Source organism: Diadema antillarum, unplaced genomic scaffold, assembly GCF_040938485.1.
Source record: "Diadema antillarum isolate AM-2024a unplaced genomic scaffold, OU_Dant_1.0 scf00000048, whole genome shotgun sequence".
NCBI lineage: Eukaryota > Metazoa > Echinodermata > Echinoidea > Diadematoida > Diadematidae > Diadema > Diadema antillarum.
The window spans coordinates 38,518-66,344 of NW_027270937.1; the positions used below are offsets into that span (position 1 = coordinate 38,518).

At 38.9% G+C, this 27,827-nt stretch overlaps 1 protein-coding gene across 1 annotated transcript in view; it reads left to right on the top strand.

Moving 5' to 3' along the window:
• The window catches only part of LOC139715385 (uncharacterized), a gene marked incomplete at its 5' end in the record, with an annotated part of 68,403 nt that overhangs the window by 29,385 nt on the left and 11,191 nt on the right, over positions 1-27,827 (top strand). The window contains 7 exons of the mRNA XM_071626959.1: positions 875-1,099; positions 11,657-11,893; positions 16,374-16,439; positions 19,198-19,378; positions 20,559-20,572; positions 22,881-23,246; positions 26,565-26,652. Of these exons, the coding sequence (XP_071483060.1) occupies positions 875-1,099; positions 11,657-11,893; positions 16,374-16,439; positions 19,198-19,378; positions 20,559-20,572; positions 22,881-23,246; positions 26,565-26,652 (1,177 nt within the window). The remainder of the gene's footprint in view (positions 1-874; positions 1,100-11,656; positions 11,894-16,373; positions 16,440-19,197; positions 19,379-20,558; positions 20,573-22,880; positions 23,247-26,564; positions 26,653-27,827) is intronic.

Consider the following 27,827-nt stretch of genomic DNA (forward strand, 5'->3'; position numbering starts at 1 on the left):
TGCCATACAATCCTCATTTCATCACTTTTTGTCATTTTCCTCATCATCATATTTCTGCATTCCATTTCATGTTTGTCTCTTTCTTCATCTCTTCCGTATGTGTTTGTGATATATCTTTTTTTTTGACAACATAAATCTTTGTCTGCACATTCCTATATATTTCCTCTATTCTCTCTGTGTTTCTATAACACTACCTCTATGCTAATTTTGCCTTTGTATACTCGGTTGTCTATTATGATATTATCTCCTTTCTCATAACTATCTACTATCTTTCTGTTCTAACATTTCTACCTGCATTGTGTCATTGTCACTTCCTTTTTTCCCCCACATCGTAAACTTTGATGTGTGCCCATCTGAATTTGCTCCACCCTCATTCATCCGCGTGAAAACTTGGAATGGTGCGCGTGCAATTGGCACGATCATTACATGTGGCCTTTCAAAATCTCACTTTTATTCTTCCCTCTTTATTTTGTAATAATTCTTTTTTCTGCCATCCTTGAATCATTTGTAACAACCACATTGTTTCTCTCTGTCCCTATCTGGCTTTCCACTTTGTCTGTCCTTCTAATAATCTGTCTAATCCACCTCCTTTGATTTTACTTCTCTTGAACTGCTCTCCTCATTTTTTTTCTTAAAAAACAACAACAACAAATTACTCCTCTTTATATACCAAACCCCTAAATGCCTACATACCTGCCTTTATCACACTTTAACAAAATCACACACCCTTCACATTATTCTCATATGTTGAAACATATCATCAAACACTCATAACCTTTCCCCCTCCCCCACCATACCTACACGTCACACAAACATACATGTGTGCAAACACGCATATTCACACATGCACATGCAAACACGTACTTCTTTACAGGCGCCTACAATGACGGGTGGCTCCCATTCCGCGGCGGGGACGTACAGCCCCTACATGATGCCTTTCTCCCAGTCGGGCGCCTTTACCGGCCTGGGCGGGGTCACCGCCAGCCCCATGGGTCTCATGCAGGACTTTGCGGGACTCCAGACGCCAGTTATACCGGGACACACGGGACCCAGTTTCCCCATCCTACCGACCATAAAACCAAAGAATGACAAGTTGGAGGTATTTTGCAAACAATGAGCGTAGTTGCAGTTTTCTTTGCCCAATGCATATTGTCCGCCCTCTGTGAATAGTGGGATTTACAGTACATGTAAGATACGTACGTTCATTCAGAGATAGATACTAAGAACTCCATGTTCCCATATTACACTTTTCAATGATTTTTTTTCCCGACAAAAACACATCATGTCTAGGAATGCAAGATTGTATTCTCTGTGCATTAATTCAAAATTTCATGTCAATTAATTCGATCTTCTTATCTATTGGAAAATGTGTTTACAGCCAAATTTTCATACTTCCTTTATGGGGGAGGGGAGTTAGCTTTCAAAATTTGTCTAACTTTATGCCTGTGCATATTACTAGAGGCACCATATCTCTTTCAGAAATATTATCAAGAATCATGTCGCTACAATGGTTGCAGAAAACCACTAGAAATAATTTATGTGAGGAGTACTGACTGAGGGATGAAAATTGCCGGTGTGCGTGCAACCACATTTGGAACAGACTGAATGTTCATTCAATTAGGCTTGCACTTGCTGCATCTAGATAGTTTTCCATTATTCCAAAGAGAGTATATTCCCAAGACCATTCATTTTATATATCTTCAAATTTCAAATATCAGTGCAGTGTAGATATCGATTGTGATGTCATAATGAAAATGGTGATTCACTTTGTGCAAACATAAACTGTAGAGTGCATGTTGCATTTTTTTTTTCTGAAAAAAAAAATGGACACCTTTGTGGGCAACTAAAAGTGAGCGAATAGCAGTTTGAGAAGCAATGGCTTGCCTGACGATGCAATCACAAGCACCATGCAGGGGTAGTAGCCAGCAAGGGGGGCGGTGTCATTAGATAAGAGAGGCTTTCATTGCCATTGCTCTTTCTTCTTCTGAAGCCTTGAAATCTCTCCTCCTTTTTTTTTGCAGTTTGTCGTGCATTCTAAATTTTGCAGTCCTTTTTCTTACCGCAAACACAGACAACCTTTTTTAAATACCTGCTTGTAAAAAAAAAAAGAAGAAAGAAAGTCCTTAATGTTTCTCTATGCAGATGGATGTTTTGATATTACTCCTACATGTTAAGAAACGAGACATACACACAGTTAGAATTTATTACAAGGCAAGAATTTTTCCTTGAAATGTGTGATTATTGTTTAAGAGTCTCTTTTGGATACTGAATTAAGTAGGCAGCAAAGCTTCGACAACAAAAGTCAACAGAAAAGCCATATATTTTATTTCAGAATGACATATGTTTCTCAAGATGTCCTAAAAATATCCAAATATATGTATATATTTTTCAAACTTATTTTTTGTACTTTCCAAATTTTTAAGAATAATTTTGGTTTATTGTACTTTGATATCATTGAAGATCCTCTTTTTGCAGGATACAGTAATTTAAGAGTAACAAACACATACAAAAAGACTGCATTTTAGACCATAGGGACCGGGGTTTGGTTTCATTTCACTTTCTCCCAGATGTGGTTGCATGTTACCTGCATTTTTCTTCATACTATGTACTGCACAAACCTTTTATTGACATTGTTGCAGTGGAATTACCCAGTGTAGCCAGCTTCTTAGCAGACTTGGTAGTTTATGCTTACAAATCAGCACAAAAATAAACAAACAAACAAAAATGTAACATTCATGCTTTTTTCCCCCTGGGTGAATTTTGGTAAGACTGTCTTTTATGCACTTTTGTCAAATGACCATTTTTCAAGTGATTTCATGTGTAGATATGTTTTGTTCTCTCGAGAATTGTATGTGATAGTAGATGCAGAAGCGTTTTCCGTAAATATTTGCTAATGCTAATATTTTGTGACCATATTCAAAAAGTATATGTACATATATATATTTATATATATAGTCATATCTGTATATATGGAATGATTATGCTTGAATGACAACACAGTGAATGTTAATATCTTTATTTTTCCTTTGAATTCATAACAGTCTCTACACACTTGTACATCTATCATTTTTCTCATATTTTTTTTTTCCTTTTTCATGACCTGTGTCTCACAAATTCACTTTTCGTGTTCTCACGCCTCCCTCTATCTATTTTCCCTCTCTTTCGGTGTCTTGCTCATGAAGCTAAGTACGACAAACTTTTCACACCATTGACCTCACCTAGATATTATTTGCACAGACAGTGTCAGAGACCTTCTTCCTTTTGTTGGACTGAATTCCTTCATGTCAGTCCCACCTACTCGACAGATTTTTGGACCCACTTTTAGCTTCCTGTTCCGAATGTGATATTTTTTCCTCTGTTTTTGTTTAAGTTGTTCTGACACTTAAAAGAATCCTGCTTTGATGCGGTGACATAGATGGAACAAGGAAGTGCTCCTAAATTTAAAAAACGTGCCGCAGTGGGAATGTGTGCCGGTCGTGGCGTTCAAAAGTACCCATTTCTTTAACACTCTGTCATATGATTATCATTACAGTGTGCAGGAAAAAGGAAAATACCCTTTCAGAAACAGAATTGTTAGGAATGCTGCATTTGCGGTTGTGTTTACATTTAATGCTTAAGAAAACAAAGTTTCCAAAAATGGGACTTCCCCCCAATCAAAAGTTTGGAAGAGTTGAAGCTGAAATTGGGAATCAATGAAGTTCTTGGAGCCCAGTAAAGTGACTGGGCAATCTTTTAAGGTCTTTTAAATCTGAACTATGGTTTCAATCCACTCAATGTGGAACACTTTTCAGGTCAAGTCTCTGTATATTAAGACTGCTGGCTAACAATTGGCCCACAGCTCAAATTTGACATGTAGCTGACTTCCTTTTCTTTTCTTTTTTTGTATGACAGTCTGAATGAAATCATCATCTACATTTAACCTGCTTTCAGATGAGCAGGCTGTAGTAGAGACTCTAAATCATCACAGCTTTAGATTCACAAAGGAGAGAGAAACTGGCTATTCTTGTATTGTTGACCAAAACTTGACACATTCACACTGGAGACAATAAGCATATCATGAATACTATTTTTGATACTAGGAAAAAGAAAACCAACAAGAGTCAAGTGGAAAGACTTTGTACAGATAGATATACAAGGTTGTACGCAGGAATGGGGGGGGGGGGGGGGGGGAGGTGGGAGGTTACCCCCATGGTTCCAGGCTCCCTTATTGCTGTCACGTTTTTGAAATTTCACTTTTCAATTTCATTTAAAATTTCTTCTGTCAATTATTCAAGGTGACCTTTCACTTCATTTCTTCTTCATTTTTTTATTTTTAATGTCTTTCAAACTATAGCATGCTCTCAGGGGGGTTATGGAACTATCCCTGTTGCCCCCCCCCCCCCCCTTTCTGCGTACGGTCCTGCAGATTCAACTGCCCTGTCATCTGACTGCACATTCCATAGTCAACATTTGTTTAAGTCGTCCTGTTGTTGTTGTTTTTTCTTTATGTCTTTGTGTATCTTCATCTCCTCATTTCCAGGAGATACAATCATCTTTTGCCCACTTCATATTTCACGGATGATTTTCACACTGTTGCTTAGCAACTGTGGCATATCATCTTTTCACGTATTCGTCAGAATTGAAAAACAGAAAGACAGTGAAATGCAAATGCAGTGAAATGCAAATGGTTAGGGGTTTTGGTGGTTGTTGTTGGGGTTTTTTTAAAGAAAAATGTGACCATGACACCAAATGACGTGATAGTGAGGGTTGGAGTTATGAAGTTTCAAATTCCAAGAAATGGTTTGTCATGTGAAATTCAGCATAAAAGTATAGTGTCTTTGGATGCACTTGTTATAAATCATTCCTTCCCATTCATAATCCCTGGATTGGTACATTCCTTATTATCACACCACCATTTCTCTCTGAATTAATGCCTTATGACCAAGGAATTCCTACAACATGCCTTTCATTCCTCATACCACGTACTGTACATTTGTACATCATCAAGGATGTCATGCAAGAAAGAGTTCATGCAAACTGAATCGGAAGCGAGATCATAAGAATGACCTAATTTGTGTGTTGAGATGTATATTTCTCATCGCATATACACAGCCCCTTGCCTAAACCACGTTTTGAGGAGAAAACCTCGTTATCATATTTGCCGTGCTTCACCAAACTGTTTTGAGCCACTTGTTCTGCCGAGTGTGACGTGGAAAGAAAGCGATTGAGACTTGCCCACACGGATAAAAATGTGTAGGATAAAATAACTGCTCAGACTCGAGAAATACCGCATACTAACATTGACGTACATACTAATATTGACTATACTTTCACGAAACAGACACACATACAAACACGCATGACTTTATATCAGATTAAATTTGTCCAATGCATCTGTCCCTCAGATAGATTCTCATTTTACATTCATCCGTGGTGAACATATACATTAACATTCAGCCGTGTCATTTGATGTGGCAGAAGGCAATAGAGACGCAAGATCCAACACTGTACATCTTCACTGAAGACGTTTCGTGTGCCGACAGTGTTTGTTATCAGAAAGCGAGATTTTAAAATAGACGTAGCATAGAGGGGAAAGGAAGGTGTGCAAAGCGTACTTGGGAACACCATAACACAGCTACCAGAATATGTAGATATCTTCAGCTACTTCTATTTGATTGCAAGCGAGGCATAGTATCAATACCTTTACATAAATCCAAAGTTTATACCTTCGTGATATGCTTGGTTAGATTCATTTGTGCATTTGTTCTCCTGGTGCAGAAATAAACAAAAAGAAAAAAGAAGAGAAGATACAAATGGATAGCAGGTATTGTCTAATCCTGATCTTCAGAGACCAGGGGAAACACTGGTCCCTGAGGCATAGCATATAGCAAAATTGCACCCGATAGTTTTTAAATGAGAGATGGTGAAAACTTTAAATGAGAGATGGTGAAAACAATTCAGGAAAACGCCATCATAAATAGAGCTTGACCTGGATACAGAAGTAATACTTCACAGGTGAATCACTTTCTGTATATTTTTTTTTTTTCATTGAAGTAGGGGTTTGTATAGTTCTTTTAATACATACTATGGGAAGTTTGTAAGACTGACCTGTATCTTTTCTGTAGACTGATAGCCAATGCAATGAGAGAAGATTCAACAGTTAATAGATGCTAACGAAACATTTATTTGGTGTGCGTCATGAAAACCCCGGGGGAGAGGGCTCGCATTTGTTCCAAGAAAATGCACGTGTATTCGTGAGGTCGTAGTGAAGAAGTTCTTCATTCAGACGGGACAAGGACGAAACAATAATGCATGATGATTGAAGACATGCCATTGCCGTGGCATTTTTTGTAAGTGAATTTCTACCCGGGAACTGAACACATTCCGGCAGTCACAGGGAGGAGCTACATAAACGCATCCAGCTATTGTACTTTTCTCTTGTTTCTACTCACTCCCAAAGAGCAGCAAACCTGAAGTTTTCCTTCATTACCCCCAAATTTTGGTTTGCAAATGTAGCCAGCCTTGATGGCAATTAGGGCCGTTTCTAAACCGTTTTGGATGCATTTAATCCCATCTCATGCCGGGCTGTGCACTTCTCTTCTGCAGCCAGTGGTGGTATAGTGGAAGAAGGATGAGGAGGAGGGGGAAGAGAAGAAGATAGCTTCTGTGATGCAGCTGATGAAGTCATTACCCATTTTGGACCAACTTTTGCTCTATTTAGCTGCATCTCCCTACATACACTCTCCTCCTCTCGACCTGCCAGTGCTGCTTCCTTTACCGATGGGAGTGATTAGGCATTATTGGTTATTTATTGCCGAAGGGTTATCTTCTGCCCCGGCTTCCTCTACCACACCCCGCCGGGCTGTTAAGTTTGAGCAGTACTCCAGGTCTGTCTCCACATCTGCCGTCGTATTCCGCTCGTTTATCCATTATAGCTGAAGTAGTAGGCTTCAAGTGCATTTACCCCATTCTGCCGGTACAGAGTGTACAATGCGGCTGTGGAGATTTGTGAAACAGTAGTGTAAACAACAACCATACTGAAACAGAAAGCCAGACAGACACACAGACAGACACACAGACACACACATACATGTACACGCAGATGGACATATATTTGTACAGCTGCTGATTGAACACTGGGCCAGGTAATGATTTCCATACCAGTCACATTGACAAGCTACGTTGTAGCATATCCCACACAAGACTGTGTGCAATCAGAAATACATCTTGTGCATGTGTACCCACTCTCCTACATTCTGATAAATACCAGTAGCAATACACATGTACAATACATAAAAAAATTGCCAATATCCATCTCATCTACTTCTCTGTGCGAAACAACAATACTTTGTAGGCATTTCTTCTACACAACCTCTAAAAGTTATTTCAGTCAAGTTTGTTGAAGGGAGGAAAGACAAACACAGGAAATTGATTCTAAGATATGAATTGATCATTTGCCAAATAGTCTTTGCTCTGTGCCTGCAAGGATTTTGATATTATTTCCTGGGATTTACCATTTTACCATTTTTGTTTCTTATCTTCTGTATACCTGTCTCTTACAGTGCAAAGACACGGGCATTATAATTTGTGGAGACATTTAACGAAAGGTGCATATGATCAGCCATCATGCAGAATAGTATGTCTCTGCTGTTTTGATATAAACGGTCTTGTGTTTATTGAAACGTACTGCTGCTTTATATGTTTATAAAGTCAAGAATAGATCATATCAAGGCTGTTAAAAGTGTACAATTTTGCATATTTTTGCTGTAGAAATATAAAAAAAAAAGAAACAAAGGTCTTTTGGGTGCTTTTTAGTGTGTACAAAAAAAAAGTGTTGAGCATTGTGCTTGCTAAATTATCAAATTTGGTCCCTTTTCTTGTACTGTGAGCTGCCAATACTATTATGGTATGTTTATGTTCCTATGAAAATAAAGAAGCCCCTCTGTGTACATGATATGCTGCCATGGCTACGAGCAGTTTAGCTTAGCCTCGTTTGCAAACCTTATTTGCATGATCAGCAGGAGACCACCTAACCCCCTCATTACCATCCGCTACCTGTTGGTACACGATGCAATGACATTTTTTTAAAGTCATGGTTTTGAGAGGGTTAAGATGCAAAAGAAAACAAAAAAATGTTTTATATATCGCAGCTTTCACTTCAACGCTCACGTGTCACCAGCTTAAACTCCCCATTTTCACTTTCTGTATCCAAATCACAGTGATAGTGTTGTGGTTTAGAGTTGACCGTCGGCCAACGAGTGGGAAACTGTTTTTAGACATTGTCAAGCGACTGTCTTGTAGAATCATTTTTTGTAAGCAGTGAGTTTAAAAGTCCTGAGAATCAAAACGGCAGTAACCCTTACTGGGAGAGACAATGTCGGGGAAGGGGAACAAAGCCATGAAGAAAAATTTAAAAGAAGGAAGTTAATGAAAATGGGGGGGGGGGGATTCTGAGGGCAGATAATCCTCACTACGGAATGATGTGAGGATTTGGAGATGCAATTTACCCCCTTACGATAAAAATTTCAGTATTTGGACAAGTTTTGGTCTGTACGACGATGGACATCTACGATTCTCATCTCATGATAAAATTTTAAAAATGGTTTTTATTCTGTAAATAACACCCAGTGGTAACAAAATGTACTTAAAAACTTTTCAGAGAATGTCAAGTAGGCCCATCACGTGTGGGGCATATGCTATAACAATATCCTCCAGAGCTCGGCCGAGCCACATTTTCGTCACGGAAAAGTAGCGAGAACCTGCTTTCATTTTCTCTTGTCATACTTTTCATTCTGTCATACATCCAAACCCTAGGAAAGTAATTCAGCAGCATAAATCTTATTGTGCATGTAAGCTATCGTCACGCCACATTTTTATTCCTGCGCTCCCGAAAGGGTTGCTAGCAGCATTACGAAAGAGTAGAATTTTAGTCGGAGCGTCGTATTTCCCCCACAAACACAGCACGTAGAGTTTTATGTGTTCTACAACAAGCAGAATGGCGAATAGATGGTACAACGGCATCTGCAGCAGTTGTTTGGGGAGGGGGAAAGGGAGGGAACTAGATGTGATCTGAGCTAGACAGGGATGTGATAGTCTGGGACTGAAGACATTTGATGGTTATACAACCGATTTTGCCATGATACTAAATCGCTGAATATAATTTGTTGAACTCTGTGACACTGATGTGCATTTTTCTTTTTTTGCTATCATGATGTTGCAGAGTGGTAGTTGGTTGCTTGTTGAGAGCCAGAGGCTGTGAAAAACAAAACAAAGAGTCTACTAAATCAACTACTTGATCGGTAAAATATAGCCTGTTACAGTTGCTCAGTAAAAATATAGAGTTCCTTAGACCAGCACTTGTGCCCAACCTTTCCAGAAAAGAAAGAAGGAAGCAAAAAAAAAAAAAAAAAAAAAAAATTACACATCTAAATCTGCCCATTGAAAGATATAATTTTTTTTCTGCTCTGGGTGCTGCCGCTTTCTATACACTGTTATGTCTGCATACTTTATTGTACATTCAATGTTCTTTTCTCTTTTTGTAGTACAATCGTTATGGCCGCATTAATGCCCCGTACAATGTCCTTATATCCATTGATATTCCAATTCCACAATTACGTTCTTGTCCTCAACAGAAATGAGGTTGACTTGATTGTATTGCAGATGTGATTTGATTTGGCAAAAAGGAGATTTCCCCTGTTCATTCCAAGAGTAGTTGATCCTCCTCTGTGTTGCAGAAGTACAGATGGGGGCGGAAGTTAGTTGCAGAAGGGCATGAAACTGAAGTTGATGATTTGTGGTGCATCTGTGCCTCAAAAAAACAAACAAAAAAAAAACAAAAAAAAAAACCCGGAAGGAATGATGGGATAGTCCTGAGGGCGTATTTTGGCAGCTTCTGCCCTCACCCTCCTTTTTTCTACCCACAAAGTCAGAGCAGGAGTGGAGATTACATTCTGTATTCAGAAAAAAAGACGGTGTTTTGCCTTATATATATATATACCACGAAAATCATTCGTAGTCTGGGGAAATAACAGGTGTCAGTTTGAAGGCTGTCAAATTTCAAGAAATGACACATTTATTCCTATAATTATTCGGTACCAATGAAAATAAATGGTGAAATATACTTGATATTGTGTACCACATAAATATCATCTTTAAAGATTGTGCAGTGTTGTGCACTCAATATTCTATTCACAGATTTACCTTCAAGTCAAAAAGTCCTCCGGAGTTGGAAAAAATACTTTAATGCAGCATAAAGGGGAAAAAAAGTCATAACTGAAGGATCCACTTTTGTGAATCATATCCCATATCGCAAAATTAATCCCAATTCATAATTTGTTAGACTGTTACTATGGAAAATACAAATTACCGCTTGCTATTTTGAGAGTTAATTTGTGAAAGTGAATCCTGAATTGAATGTTGTCCTTCACAATGTGCTGGAGTGTGCGTGGACGTACGAGTGTGAGTGGACGATGAAGTGTGCGCAGCGTGATGTACGAACAACTGACGCCGTGACGGTTTGTGTGCTGCTGCAGCTGTGCCCGTGCATTGTTTAATACACAGCTCTGTTGAGTCTCATGTTGTGTCGTCATTGTTGCACCGCTCGGTGGCAGTTCCTGAATTCTGGCCTTTTTAATTGGAGGTTTGATGCTTTGGCAGAGGGGGATATGTTTAGCAGGAGGTGATGGCATTTATCTGCTGGATTAATGCTCAAACTTATATCTCTTCTTTCCTTCCATTTTCTTATTGTTCTTTTGATGTCTTTGGCCATCTTTCTTTTGGAGATCTCTCCTTGTGCAACAGAGTGACAATCACGAGTAAATCCAAATTCAACTTCCTTTCCAAATCACTCTAGTGTATAATTGGCGACAGTGTCCAGAGTCATACCAAGTTGGTGAATGAACTCAGCGAATTTGTAAGTACCACCAGCTGCTAATTCTAATTGATATATTTTTTTCTTTTCATATGCTTTCAGCCATTTGACATATATAAAAGATGCATTAAGGTTATCTAAAACAGAAATTACACACTCAATATATTTTTGTGCTTTTGATGCTGTGTGTAAATTCAGCGTGAGCAAAAGTATCTCTTACTGTCAAGCATTGTATTTCAAAACTGCAAATCATTACCAAAGAGCTGTGTTCTTTTCTGTCTGTTCAAAGTAGTCCTGTGGACATATAGTGCTGTGTGATCAATTTTTCAGATTTTTCTGACAAGAAAAAAAAACCACCTGTGTATGCATCCGTGTATTGTCAAGTGGCTCTTTAAGCATGTTGTAGGGCATAACGTAGGTATCATGTAGTGTTAATCTTAATAGGATGGTTGCAGTGCTGAAAGTCATGTACATACATGTAGGGTATAACAGGCAAAACTAAAACCGCGCACGTTCAGACCACTTTTACCCGGTTCACGGGGGAGAAAGGGACGTCACAGATTTCTGTGTAGTCCCTGCCTTTCCCATTTTTTGTCCCACAAGCGATTCCCCCTTCCCCCCTTCCCTCACACCCCTGCTATGGACGAGTGCTGGGGTACAAGAGGACTGCGGGTGGAACGAATAAACGAGGAAAAATGAGAAGAAAACGGAGCTACGACAGCAGACGACTGGAGCCAGAAAAAGAAGTATTGAGAAAAAAAAAACCAAACGACACGCCTGTCCTCTACATTAATTCCCCTTCCTTAGGTGTGCAGGGAATTTCAACGTGGCAGCTGCTCGCGGGGTGAGGCCGAGTGCAAATTCGCGCACCCTGACGAGCATATCACGATAGACACGTCCGACAACACCGTAACCGTCTGCATGGACCACGTCAAGGGGCGATGCTCGCGAGAAAAATGCAAATATTTCCACCCACCGCTCCACCTACAGGCCAAAATCAAAGCTGCACAACAACAGGGCAACAACCCAAACTTGGCCGGTGTGGTAAGTCATCCAATTAGTATTTTACCAAAAAAAAAAGAAAAAAAGAAAGGCGGGCGCCCTTCCCCTTATCAAAAAAGTCATTTACCTCCCTTCCAACAAAACTAAAAAAAAAGTACAGTTAGAGCTGAAAGTTTGTTTTCTTGGAAAATATGATTTGACGCTACATGTATGTACATGCACTTGCAACCGTTCCTATAATTTACTTGTCTTAAATGCCTATTGTTTAGTACCATTTTTTTTAGCAGCTTGTCATCAAAAACCCTTATGTTCTGTCTTTTTTTGTTGTTGTTCATGTCCTTACAGTTCTCTGTCCTAAGCCCCCCAATGATCCTCTCACAAGTGTTCAGTGTATGAAAACTCTATGGCCAGCATTTGTTGTTTTTTTTTTTACCTGTATGTGCATGACTGCAGCCTTGTTATGCTGGTGAGATTCAACAATTTTATCAAGGAACTGTCCAGTCACCCATTAATACCTGTAATTTCATAGCTGTAGCTCCTCACTGTAACATCCAACTAAGATTAGGGAACTTGGACGATTGTTTCAACCAGGGTTAAAAAAAAACAAACCAAAAGCAATGTTGCTTCACTTGTAACAGATATTGTGTTGGCTTGCAATGTGAAACCGTTAGTCTTGAAAATCAGCTGTCATCTGCGCATTTACACCTTACCAAAAAAAAAAAGAGTTAATGAGTAGATTGCTCCTCACACACCCCTCTTGTAATAATGGAGAAGCCCAGTGGTGCCTCTTTTCAACCATTCAGTGCATGATAACTTACCAGACCATTCCATTTGCTGACATCACGAAGGGAAGCTGCATGTTGTTGCTTTACACCGGGGGACTCGAGTGCGAGCCCCCGAAAACGTGATCAGTTGTGACGGACAAAGTGGCGGATGGGTGTCGCTTCAGTTCAGCATCCATTCTCAATATTGCATGAGGAGTATCCCCACCCCACTAAAATGTAGATGGACAAATGATGAACTAGAGCACACATTAAATTTCCTCACATGAATGGACACATAAAATTAAACATAGTAAGAGGCAGCTGGTCTTTAAAGGTACTGTTTACCATTGGGAGCAGTCATTTAAAAGATGTTTGAGTTATCACATTTGATGCATATGTGTAGGTCAACTGTATCCAAAACATCCTACCTTATAAAAAATTTTGCAATAGAGCCTGAATAAAAGGAGATATCACTATTTTTCTCATCAAACCATAACTGTAGATGGTTCATTCAGGAAACAATTTTACTATACTTATTGTTCACATTTTGTATTTTAACAATACTTAACATTGATCATACTGATTAACTTTTTCACACTCGCTGTTTCTATCCCCAACTCACATTTTAGAACTATTTTGAAGCACTAAAGCTGGGTTTTTGTTTCTTCTGCAAATGGTAAACAATGCCTTTAAATACTGACCAACAAAAGATGACCAGTTTGTAAGTGCACTGACCTCTGGTAATATGGACTATAAGCTTTTTATTCTGTATTGACCAGTGATACTTCCTAGCAATACATCAGAATGCAGTGGCATCAGGAAAAACACGATGAATTCATCAGTGCAAGGAGATTCTTTAAAAAAGCAAGCAAGCACACAAACAATAAATTTTCACCTTTGCCCTTATGAAATATTCACACAAGGCAATCACTGAAAACATGTTTTTTTTTCATATCTCATGAACTGACCAAAAGTTTACACATCCATCTAAATACATCATGATGTCACACTAGAATGACAATATGTCTATTTGACTTACAGATATCTTTGTAGCTTTTTTCTGTTTTTTTTTTCCAACCGTAGCAGTCAACTGTTGTTGTTTTCTGTTATTGAATTAATGATGCACACGGGTAGCTTGTCGGGTTTTTAAGTGACAGGAATGTAATTTTCACTTTTGGAGTGGCAGTCGTCTGTAGCATAACATGACCCCTGTGTAGTTTGTATGACTGACAATGCGAAGCTGTGCTAATGATACATTGTCGAGTAGGACTTGCGTACTTAAGCCTTTGCATACAACTGTGCTGCTTTCCATTCACCGACGAAAAATTGTGCAAACTCTTGTAAAAAGCTGCAATGGATCTTGCTCCTACACACTTGTGTTTTCTTCTCTCATGGACAATAGTGGATTTGTTCTCTAACATGGGTTGTCAGGCAAAGTTTAACTAGATCTCATATGAAAAAAGGACTTCCGCTAACGGTTAGCACTAACCATACATGAAAATTTTAACATTCCCTTTGTAAGGATATGATTTGTGCCAAGCTCTGCTTATTTTCAGGGCTTTGAGTAATGGGAAATGATGATGTCCCTTTTCCACAAAATAAACCTCTTATTATCAAATCTTAATTTTTATACCTCGGTCCAGAAGATTGCTCAAGGCTTTTTTTTAAATCTTGGAAGGTATAAACATTCCAACACTCATAGTACATTCATGATAGCTTGATGTACAGAGAGTCTACTGTATTGTAATTTTGTGACTTACATTTTTCTAGATTTTTTTCTTTTTTTTTTTCCTCAGGCTAACCATTGGCTAACTGCATTTAATAGGCACTTGTCTTTGATCAACTTCTCTCATTTCCTTATGTGGCTACTCTTAAAGTCTGTGCCTCTGCTGGCCTTATGGACATCGGCGCTCGATTCCTAGATATTAAGGATGAAACGACCTGCAACCTGTTGTGTATTTCACTCTTACTTGCCCAGGTGTGAATTTTGTAGAGCTGACGAGAGTGTTGGGGCGCTAATCTGGTGTGTGAGAGAAGAGTTTACGTGGATGGCTAAACTCTCGTGAAGATTAACGTGACGCTTCTGGCGCACAAGATACATGTAGAGAGTGGTTAACAGATGACAAGGAGACAATGAATTTGAGAGAAACAAGCAACCCAAGCACGCAATAGCGTGTCGGGCATCCTTTCTAGTGCCCTCTGGAAATTGTATTTTCGTTTTTTTTTTGTTGCTTGTTTGTGCGAGCAAGTGCTGGAATACTGCAACATTGCCATTATTAAGCCTGCCCTGCCAGTAGGGCAGGATGTTACACACCTTAGTAAAGTGTTGCACACTGATATCTCTGAAGAGGTGATATGGTGTTTTGTTTGTTTGTTTGTTTGTTTGTATGCTCTGTTCTATTGCACATCTGTGTGCTTTCGAGACTTGGACACTTGAATGGCGCCCTCGCATGAGTAGCCGGTGTTGGGAAGTAAATTGTAGAGACCAGAGCAAGAGAGCCAGATTGAGAGAAAGTGACGTAATGCTGTAAAATACCTTTATTATTTTTCATTTTTTTGGCGTGATTTTATTGTTTAGACGAGGAGAACCACGTGTTTACCAAAATTCCCATCTTCTGTGCAAAGAAGATCATTCATATACTTAATTTTCTTTTTTTTTAAGGCTTGTCTAAATTTAGCACATTATTCAAGCTGTGTGACACAACTTGTCTATTACTGAAGGCATACACTGATGACTTTGATGGCATCACAGTCTTCCAGGGAATAATCACCTTGTGTTTTCAAATCACAGCATTTACATATATGTGTCTGTCTCTCTCTCCTTCTCTATCTCTTTATCTATCTGTCTAACTGTCTGTATATCTCTCCTTCTCTCTCTCTCTCTTTGTATTTGTTTGTATGGGACACCTTGAGTGATGTTTTCTGTTCTCATTCTTATTCATTATCACTATTTCAGCTCTCCATTGCTATGTTTCTCGTCATTTAGAAGTCTCTTCCTTTATTGTTTTTTTCACTCACAGATTTATTGAATCATAGTAACCACGTGCAGTCAGTGGCAATGAAAATGAAAATATATATATATTATATATATCTCCTTATACTATCATATAGGTGCACAGCTTTGTAGTGAGTGTGTGCAGTTTCATCGCACATGCTTTGGACAGTGTCGACTCTAGTTCTGTCTCCCACAGTTCTTTTTAGCTGTCTCTTTCTCCCTCCTTCTATCTATCTATCTATCTATCTATTTATCTATCTATCTATCTATCTTTATCTATCTTTATCTATCTGTCTATCTCTCTACATGTTTGTCTGTACACCCACATGACACAGGTAGCTACAAGTCTGAAGACTGTTATACAAATACATATTTCACAACATGCATGCACACACATGAACACACAAAGCCACGACAGTAACAAACAAACATACACATTTATGAAACGAGACACACAACATTACAGCCACCACCACCACTTCAGCCACCACCACAACCACAACCATCACCACCACCACCACCACCACCACCACTGAGCCCAGCAGGAAATTGATAGATGAGAACCGAACTGGAGCAGATACTTTTCTTGCATGAGAAGACATTTGTCACTGATCTCCACCCTTCTCGCTTCTTTTGTTTTTTTTCCGTCCACAATGCAATGCTGCTGTGCTTGCTGTTTATGTTATTGACTGCCTGTACCCATGGCCATTGCTACACTCTTCCCATTGGCCCAAAACCATCATGTGCTGCGCATACTAATAAGCTTCCGACCACGAACGAAAGTCAGAGCCTGAAACGTCCGCGGGAATCGTCCGATGACGCATTACTGGTACTTTTTTTCACTACTGTGTTTGTTCGTTTGCTTATGCATTATTCAAAGAAACTTTGAGGCATGAACCAGTTGTTTCTCTGTTGTACTCTTCTGTTTGTTAGATTGAATCAAAACACAACAAAAACACATCACCATCTAACTGAGGTGAATGTTAGACATTTTGACAAACTTTTTTGAATTAAAAAAGGGGAAAAAGTTGCTTGTTGTGTTCAATCTTTCTATCAAGATCACTATTATTATTTCCTTAACTATGAGCATGGTGAGAATTTGTGCCTTTCTTGTTAATTTTTTTGTGAATTTATCACGGTGATTGGTGCATTTATTATTTTTTCTCTCTTTTTTTTCTTCCATCCAACATATTGCACGCTTTGACCAAAATGTTGCCTGGGTATACTGTCCTTCCAAAATCCTCATGGTAGACACACATTGTTACCTTTTTTTGTCTTACAGAAAACATGCTGCGTAGACATGGGGAAAAATGAAAAGGAGGAGAAAATCCCCTGAAAATCATGTGTACACCAAAAGAAAAGTCACCAATTGCATATGTTCTAGAACCCAGTCCTGCAATAGAGAAATAAAAGTCAACATGTGCATGATACCCTAATTGGAACAGAAGTGATGCAAATGCTAAAAATCCATCGGTACCAAAATCCAGGCATTCTACCCAGTGATTTTCATGTAGATACGACATAATTGTAATAAGTTTCTTTATTTGTTTTGATGATTAAAACCCTGTTGAAAACCAAGGAAAAACAGTAATTTAGAGCAGTCAAACACATCAAAATCAATTAGAACGATTTTAGATGTAGGTTAACTGTATAAATGTCTCTGTAATCTATTGCATGCCTTCTAGATAAAACGCTGAAGTGCAGTTTTTCTCAAATTTCATTTTGATTTCCTTTCAAATGTCATAACCCTTTTTGAATGAATGCCCTTTCTAGTCTCTGAATGTATATTTGAGGGAAAGACAAAAGATAGATGTGTTACTTGGAATGCCTGTAGAAATACCAAATCCTCTCTGTTTTTTCGACATTTGCTTCGAGAATTCTTCCCACTCCAAACTTGAAAGAAGCCACACCCTGCCCAAAAGGCTAGTCTGTTCAAAAAATATCCACCATTCTGTCCTTGGATTTGAATAATGCTAATTTCTCCCCAATGTCCCCCCTTATTGCCACCAAAAAAAAAAGACATTGCCATTCCCACTTTCATTTTTCAACAAATTGCATGTTTTTTTAGATGGCTCGTTTGAATAAAAACAAAGTCATGTAGTTCAGCAAAAAAAAAAGAAGGAAATCATTGGGATGTTATATCAACTTGAAAATGCAGAAATGCCAAAAGCATACATTCATTTTTTTCTCCCCCGTTTCTTCTTTAAATAAAAGGGGTAGATTTAATTTAGATCACTGCCAAACCCCAGTGCTTTAGATGTAACCAAGAGTGCTCATCATTTTGCACAACACAAAAACCTTGTTCAGTAGCTTGGTGTGCCTGGATACTGTCTTTGCGCCATTTTCCCCCATGATACGCAGTTTTTAGAAGTACAAGAAATCAGTCTGAAGCTATTGTAATGCAAGTTTAGCAGGTCTTCTAACTAATTTATGCGACAAATTATTTGTATTGTTGTAAATCACCGTATTCAATTATTGTACATTTCCTGTGATGCAAGTACTTTTTTATGATAGATGGTAGTTCATGAATTTTGGTATGTTATTTATGCAAATTATCTCATTGTTTTTTTTCTCTTGTTTTTCCCTTCTTCCTCTTTGTTTCTCCCCATCTTTAACCACCTGACCTAATTTGTCCCATTCCCCTCCCCCTCCCTCTCTCTCACACCACCCTACCCCACCCCCCTCCCAAACAAAATTATCATCTTCCTCTGTTGCTTTACATTTACCGCTTATATTTTCTGCTGTGTGCAAAACATTACATGAATCTGATGAAATATCCGTCTCTCTCATTCTTAATTCTCTCTGTCGCACTCGCCGCTCTTGAACAAATCAATTTTTCCCCCTCCTCATCATGCTTGATTTTATCCCAACTTCCTTCACATTCTCTCATGCTCTCCTTTTTTTAAATTTCATTTTACCTGCTAAATTTGATATTTCTTTTCTTGCCACTTTTGGCCATCATTTGCCGCCCTTCCGAACCTCTCAACCCAACGCTGCCATTCCCCGCGTGGCTGAATTTGATTTATCTCTCTGCAACTCTGGCTTGCCGATAATTCAATCTTGCGCCAAAATGCCATCATCTATGTGCCGCCAATGTGTGTGTATATGCTGCCACACCTCTGCCTTTCTTTCCATCTCTTTGCTCTATAAATGTTGCCAATGCTTTCAAAAACTAACTGCTGATTTTTTTATTTTCCGCCTTGGCTTCTTATGCTGTCGCCTTGCTCCTGTACTTTTGATTTCGATGTTTCACGTGCATTGAAACCCATGCTGTCCCTTATTTACTTGCCCTGATATTTTCCCGTTTTTTTCATATCTCCCCAATTCTTTAATCTTAACAATTTGGATTTTAATACTTTTGATAATGACCAAATTTATCTTCCCTGTGAATTTCACAAACTTCAAATCTCTGTGAGCAATTCATAATCCCTTCTCCATATTTCCCCCCTAAATTGCCACTGCCTTTCTTCTTCTTACCTGACCTGCCAATTTTTACCCTTGGCTACCCCTCCTACCACCCTTCCCCCTGCTCCACCCACCCATTCTCCTCCTCCCGGGTTCCATTGTCTCTTTTCCCCCCCTCACAGAATTTGACGGGGCTGGTTCCCCCACCGACCAAGAAGAGCCACACCACGGCGGGCACCGTGGCCGGTCAGGGGACGGGGCCGATGATGAACCTGTTCCCACAACCCCCCATCCCCTACCACCACCACCTGAATCAGGCCATGCTCCACTCCCACCAACCGACACCAGTTGTGCCAACACCATGTGAGTATGGGTGACTACTCCCCTCCCCCCCCTTCTCCTCCCCAATGGTATGGGGGTGGGGTGGGGTGATGGTCCTCTCGCTCGCTCATTCCATTAAAGGGGTACTTGTCCTCATTTGCAAAAAAACTTCCCAAGTTCAACCAAACTTCATCCATGGACAGCCAAGATTGGCACATGGCAAATAAACTCAAAAGCCTTTTTTTTGGCTGGGAAGTGCAGAAATATTATTCAGTTTTCATTTCCTTTTTTCTTTGGTGTCTGTGACATGGAATTGTGTTGAATTTCTATTTGCTTGAATGCAGAAAACAAACCAGACCAAACCAAAGCAAACATGTTTGAAATGTTGTCTTGATGAAAATGGTAGCCTTGTCCTTCCATCAAACATAAAATTTGTTCACAAATCAAAATTTGTTTTATCTGTGAGGTTCAATGTTTTTCATGCCTGTGCTTTTTGTTGAAGCACCTTGACCACCGGCCTTAACTCCAATCCCAACGTTTTGCCAATGAGGGCTCTTTACCTTCTAATTGGAATGTGCACACTATCCCTTCATCCTAAATGTATCTGGTCCTGAAAAGCAATTAGAGATTAACTCTTTGATTTTTCACTTGTGGCCATGTCTGAAAGCACATGTAAAAGAAAAACATAGAAATTTCCTTTAGGTTGTAATGTATAAGAATGTGCCATCTGCAGCTTTCACTCTTTGGTGTTGAGTGTGAAATATATACAGGTTTGTAATATCAAACTATAATTGTGAGATGATTTGGTTTTGAGTGATGCAAGAACCTTGGGATAAGACCTCAGGCAACCTGTTAGAAACTTTCTAGAGATTCACTCATAAAGATGAAATGCAAGCTGGCATTATGCAAGGCAAGAAAAAAAAAAGGGAAAAAAGAGAGAGAGAGAAAGAGAAGACAGAGAAAATAAAATTACAAGAAGAGTATTAAACTTGGAATGTGAGAAAAGCTTAGGAGCAGCCTATGCTTATTTGTGGCTCTTTTCGTCTTTGCCTCCAGTCACTACACATGCAATGGCTATCTGCCTTTTTATACTCCATCAAACTGTTTTTGCGCGTCGAAAATTAAAGCACCCCACAAATGAATCTGGCAGTCCAAAGGTTTATTCGCACCCTGACAGCATTTGAATGCCCCCCTAGTCGCTTAATTGTTCTGACATGCTCAGATCTTGTGCAGAGAGTTTGGATGTTTGATGTTAAAGGGGAGAAAAAGAAGAAGAAAAGACTTTGATGAGAGGCTAGGGAGGATGAGGTATTGTGAATGCTGTTATGAAGTCATCTCAGAACATGGATGATAGAAGTGTATGACAAATAAGAATTTTGTGCTATCTACACCTAAATTTACTGAACTGGGCATAGCTTCACATGCATTGTAGGATATATGAAATATTTTTAGATGCTGATAGTACCTAAAGTATACATTGAACTCTTGGAAAGTCAGAAAAAATTGATCATGTTCGAGATGCGCAAAGTTTCTGGTGGTCTTATCATGGCCTCATGTCCAGTGTGCCAAACTTGGGACCTGCTGACCACAGTTTTACCCTGCAACATTCAAAATGGCTCTACACTAAGAATCAAAATCAGTTTGATTACGTCTTGCTCTGCTGTATGGCCTATCCTTATTCTGCCCCACCCCCCCCCACAAAAAAAAAAAAGATATAGATGATTTGCATAAATCATTCAAGCAGGCATGTCTCACCTGTGATAGATTTAAAGTCTTTTCCACCACCCTCTCTTCACATTTTCCCTGTGATTTTAAATTGATTATCATGAGTTTTCATCACTTGAAAATCATGCTTAATGTCGAGGAGGGTATCATTTGATTTGATATGATTTTGGTTTCCCATGGACCACCGGATGTGATGATATGGAGAAAAGTGATAGGACAAACCTTGCTGTTATTGTCAGGCCTGATGCACGTTGGGCAGTTTGTTACAAATTAGTGCAGAGACGGGACTGTAAATTTAAAACACGAAAAAGAAAGAAATTCATGTGTGGTAGCACCTCAGCCAAAGTATTTCAGGCAGTGTCACAGTTTGAAGAGGCAAATCTAAATGAAAATCGAAACTTTTTGTGACCATAAAGAATAGTTCCTTGAAGTGCAGTCAGAAGTAGTATGCTGTATTTGTAGTCTATGCATATTCAAACGTATGTGAATATATTTCTCATGACTATATCTTATCTGTTTTTCCTCCCACATTCCTCCCTCTCTCCCCTAAAATTAAACCTGACATGATTGGTCATTGGGCTCTGAATTCTCTCAATACATACCAAAAACTCCCATACATGAAATCGGAACCAAACGCAACTGCCCAATTGTTTTTCCAAATTCAAATGTACTCCTCACAATATTTTGGAAACTCATGCGCAACACATCACAAATATCCAATACCTCAAAACTTTGCATTACAAAAAATGTCATGGCTTTTCTTCTTCTTTTTTTTTTCCTTTTTGCAAACCGTATGCCTGTTCCAAATTGCACACTACGTTGATTATTCGATCATTACATGTTCTTTCCGCTGCTACATGGTGCTTGTACCGGTTGGAAACAAAATTTAAAAAAATACACCCAAAAACTGAATGCAACATTTCTGACAATGCGGATTGCTGGTAAATGCGCATGAAATGCGGACAATTAACATTCATTCTTTTTCTGCTCAATTGGGTTTTGCATTGCTCCAATCAATTTTGTATGGGGTCTTATGCATCTATTGGAAAAAAAATGGCAAAATGTTTAATTTATCATCGTGAAATCATCTTGTAAACCAAAAATTTGGTAATGGATTACACTCAATATTGCATCACCAAACTATTCCCCCCCCCCCCTTCCCCCATGACTGATTGCATATTACATGCGGGGCCTATTTCACCCCATTCCTCTTTTCTCTGTGCTCATGTATTCTTCTTCTCTTATGTTCACATACCTCCTCCTATTGCGGCTGTATGTCTGTCTTTCCCTGTCCGGTCCATCTCTGCCTCTTCTCTCTGCCCATCTTTGCTCATCTTTTCATCCACCTGTCTTTGAAATTGTACTTTTTTTCTCCCCTGGAATTGACACTACTTTCCCCCATTTCATCTTCTATTTCTCTCATCTGTTATTTTCACTGCTTATTATTCATTTTCTGTTGTGTCCATTCTAATTATATATTCTATTCCTTTTCTTTGTATTTCCTTTTCATACCCCTCCTTTTCTTCATTCATTCTTCCTCTTGACTTTAACATCCTTATATTTTCGTCTTACCCTCCTCCCCTCATCCCCCCTTTGTGAATTGGGCTCCGGGCGTGTAATTATGTAATGGCTGCCGCTACTCAACCAACCAACAAACAAACCAACCAACCAACCAATGACAAAATGGCTGCCATGTCTGTTGCTATCCCTGACATTGAAAAAAAATGAATAAACAAAAAACAAACAAACAAAACAAAACCCAAAATGTGTTTGCTACTTGTCTGGCCATCCGGCTGCCTGGTGCCTCTGCAACAAATAGGCTGTTGTTGTCATGCAAACCGCCCGCCGCCGCCTGCCGCCGCCTGAAAATGCCGCAACGCCGCAACCTGACGACCACCGCCCACTGGCTCACATGCAACCCACGGTTGGCGTCATCCTCCTCATCGCTGCATGGGCCAAAAAAAACGTGACCAAACCCACGCCAACCAACGCTGGCGCCCGCTGGCGAACGCCCACTGCCATGCCTGCCTCTGCCTCTGTCTCTGTGTGTGTTATGTGTGTGCGTTGTCCGGGTGGGGCCACAGTCCCAGTCATGCCTTCCATGGCCACGGTCCTCCTGGCCCCAGCTCCCGCTCTTTCGCCCCACACATTATGCCAACGCAGGTTACAAACTACCCGCCATCCAGTTGAGTATATGTTGTTTGTTATGTTTTATCTTTTTTTTGTTTGTTGAGCAATTAATCCATTGTTTTAGTTACTTTTTAATTGCTTTTGTTTTCTTTTGTCTAAACACAAGTTGTTGTTATTAATCTGTCATTGCATTGCAATCTCATCATCATATGTTTGTGTTGCTTTTATCGGACTATTTTTCTACTAAGTTGTTCATACTCTATTACCAAATTCCACCAAGGATAATGATAAAAATGGGAGTGAATTCAAACAACTTTGCAGTCTGCTTGTAGTGCATTTGACCGTTAAAGGGTGCAAATTTGGATACATTTTTACACTACACAGATTTTGATATTGTGCAAGAATAAGAAGACTTTTCTATACCACTGTCGTTTAAGAAAAATTTTATGGTTGAAATCAAAGTACATAGATGGTTGAAATGTGTGGGCATATTCATTTATTTACCATGGTATCACCAAACCAAACCAAATCAATCTAAGTTACATTTTTCAGTAAGGGGAGTTCAAAGTATATTTTGTGATATGATGTAATTTGGAAATATACTTCTTCACTTGCTTCAAGAACCCTTCACAGTCCTGATACCTGGTAGTTAGCTGAACACATTGATTCCACCATCTGCCCTTCTCTTTAAAGGGATGGTATAGATTTGGTTGAGATGGGAGATTCATTTTTTGAGATAATTTGAAACCACTTAAGAAATATTGAAGAACATACAATTCTAAGTGGAATTCAAAGTCTATTGTTGATAAAAATCAAGTTTGAAATGGCTAAGATATCCAAATAACAAAGTAAAACAAAGTAACCCTAATAAAAGATGGATTCTACTTTTTTTAGGACCTCTTTGTTATTCTGATATTTCAGCCATTTCAAAACCTCGATTTTATTCAAATAAACTTTGAATTTCTCTTAGAATATTGTATGTTCTTTCATATTTCATAAGAGGTTTCTCATTATATCACAAAAAAAAGTTGGAAACCTGAAGCCACATTTTAGCCAAAACTATACCTTCCCTTTAATGAGCAGAACACTTGTTTCAAGGGTATTGAAGGATACCATAGGTGGACAGTGATGTGAACATCAAGAGCTAACATTTAATTACCCTTTTCAATGCCCCCCCCCTCCAAAAAAAAAAAAGAGAACAAAATTGAGAAACAAATTGAAAGCAAACATATAAGTTTACTAAAGTATTCTAGATTTGGATTGATCCTTAATTCATTTTATTTTATCATTTCAACATATCTATATGCCATGCTCATAAAGGAGACCCCAATTCTAGAGCTGATATTTCATGACATTCCATGGTTCGGAGAAACATGATAATTTCATCCGATCTAACAGTACCTTCACTTGCCTTTTTACTACCATTGTGTAAAATCACTGTGGAAAAAAGATACTGGCACAAGCAGTTACCAATAGCACTAATATCACTTCAAAATCTTACTTATGTTTGTCATTGTGTAGGTTGTGGATTTGTTTTATTTGTACCAGTATCAAGTTTATTACTATAAATGGAATAGTTTGTTCATCTTTTCTTTTTCTTCATCCTATTTTTTGCATTTCATGAATTGCAACACTTTCATCCTGATAATGCACACTATCGTACTCATATCATTATCTTTCATTTCTGGCTGCTCATTTATAATCACATATAGATACGTCATATAAACCACTATCGAAAGCTGACTTGGACATGATCAATCGAGTCTAGTTTGTGGCACTGTAGATTTTATGTGATGGTAATAATATCATAGTTTGAGATGAGTGAAGGAGATGAGTAGTGTACTTTTTATGTGAATGATAATCTTAGAGGTTGGTATGACGTTTAAGGTGACAAGTCAGAAATTGTTCAGAATTATCAGAGCCACATATCATGACTGCACAGTTCACCTTCAAATAATTTTTAGCAGCTTGGGTCAAAATTCCTGTCATGTCTTCGTTGAATCTGGCCTGTCCCTTTATAAGTCCTGATTGTACTTTGATATTGTTGTGAAGAATAAATATGATTTGCAAATGCATATGTCCCGTCTGGGTAACTCACAAGTGTACGCAGATATGTGTATGTGTGACATTGTGTATGCACCAATTTTGACTCAGCAAATCTCTATTCAGCGGATTGCAGAGGAAGGAAATGTGTTTTGTAGTGTTATCATCAACAGTTTGATAATAAATGGTACAAAATCTTTAAATCTGTCAATCCCACAAGTGTAAGCAGAATGTTTGCATATTGTAGTTTTGCCCTTCCACTGTGGTAAGGCACATTTTGATATGAAGATATATCCGTAAGTGTGATTGTTAATCTGTTTATTGCTTCGACAAGGGATCACAGAGATTTTATGTTCCGACGTGATTGATAGCTAAATCTTTAGCATGTCTGGGGACCAAATTACAGTCATTGCTGCAGGATTTTCCTGAAATCCTTGAAAACAAATTTATCATGATTCAGTGCCCTTTCAGAGTCATTAAAATACATGTGTTTCTGTGTATATTTGTGAGGAAAGACAAGTATGTGATAGTTTATTTTGCAATGCATCTGTAATCCTGAAGGGATCATATGAAAACAGAGCTCCTGATGGCTCTGTTGTAAGTTTAAGCCCCAAAAGACATTTATAACACTCGAATATTTGCTTTATTTCTCTCTCATTCTCTGCCTATCTCTCTATCCTCTTCTTTCCCTTCATTTCTCTTCCATCCCAACCTACGATCATCTGTTTCATACATTCGTTCATTCCATTTCCCTCTCTCTCTCTCTGAATGGCTTGTCCTCTGCTCCCATCCTTCTCTTAACATTTTTTCCAAACATCTGTCATCTTTGTGTCTAATTGTTTGATATCTTTCATTTTATCCTCTTCCTCCTGATGGGGTTCTCATCCTATTTCTTTTTGACCTCTTGATTTTTCTCCTATATATTTCTCCTCATATGTTTCATGTGCTTTCTTTTCTTTTTCTTTTTGACTTGTATGATTTCTCACCCCCTGTTCATCCGATCAATTCTATCATTTCATAAATCCCTGTGTCTCACATTTATGTCTCATTTGTAATGTTTCCAAATCACCCTTTTCCCTTCTCTCATTTCATTTTTGTTTCCCCTCTGTCATCAACCACATCCTTTTGTTTTGCTTTCTCATCATTTTGTACCTCTCTCCGTATGTTGGACGCTATTTTCACTATCATTATTATAAACCTCCTCATCATTGTGTGCCCATTATCAATTCTTCTCCTCCTCCCCTTCCTCCTCCTCCTGTTCTTCCTTTTCCTCTTCTCCTTTTTTCTCTCTCTTTTCCTGTTTTTGCATTGACTCTTTGTTTTTAAGCAGCAGTCTAACGAGACCATTCCAGTGTGTAGGGACTTCAAGTCAGGCAGTTGTAAAAGACCAAGTTGCAAGTATGCCCACGTCACGGAAGGTAAGTTCTTGGTTCAAACCCCACAATCCCGCCACAGTCATTTACCCCCCTCCCCCTCCTCCAGCCCCCCACATCAGTACCAACACCCCAGTCAGTACCATCAAGCACTCCAGTTTCTCAATCTCTTTGCACCGTAGCATCGACATCCCATATCTACCCGAGGGTATCCCTTAAGGATTACTCCAGAGTAGCCTCACACAATGACAAAATGTAGTCATTCGTCACATTTTGGTGTCATCTTTTTTTTTGTCAATGCCTTTGGAAAAAGGGATAGATAACACTGGAAAGTTTGCCATACACAGTTTTCACCCAAAATGGTGTGTGTGAGAGAGCTCTCAGCGTCCATTATAACAAAGGCCAACTCCTACCTCAGGTGATGGATTACTCGTCTGGCAAACACCAAATGCAACACCGGAGAAATGTCTAGAAATACTGGCTTGAAAACTGGGCATTTTGTAAGCCTCGTTTTTGAGCAAACTTAAAAATTAGGAATGTGGCACCTCCTTAAAGTACTTTTTATATTGTTTCTATTTCAGTCCATAGCAGGAGATCGTTTTATGCCACATGACCAAAAAAAGAAAAGAAAAGAAGATCCACCTCTAGAAATGACCCCATCTTCTAATACCCACATAACACATTTTTTATTTGTCCGATTAAGGGAACCTTTGTACTACACTTCCTCTCATAAAGTATATTTGTTTTTATGTCACTTTCAACTTGTTACCTACTCTTTTCAGTGTACACGTAACTATATAATGTATGTACCAACCCACCACAAAATCGCTGAAAGGTTTGAGGAAGATAGATGAGATATAATCATTTCAGGGAAAGAAGTCAAAAGTCAATATGTGACATTCTGCACTGGGAGACCTGATTTGATATTGGTAGTTAAATCTCTTTCTTTTACGTTCATCCTGATGAAATTCGGACGCAAGACAATGCGGGAATTCTTCTCACACAAAAACGCTGAAGGCCAGTCCAGTGTAGTGCTACTAATTAATACTCGGATGCTCATTGCGGTTAGAGAGATGTTATTATTCAATGTGCGCACTGGCACTGGTCTGACGGTCCAGGAGCAGTAAACATCACTGTTGGACAAGTAACTTTTTTCAGGAATGGACCAGTAAAAAATTGAAAAACTGGGTACCTACTGGTCTGACAGACAGGTTGGACCA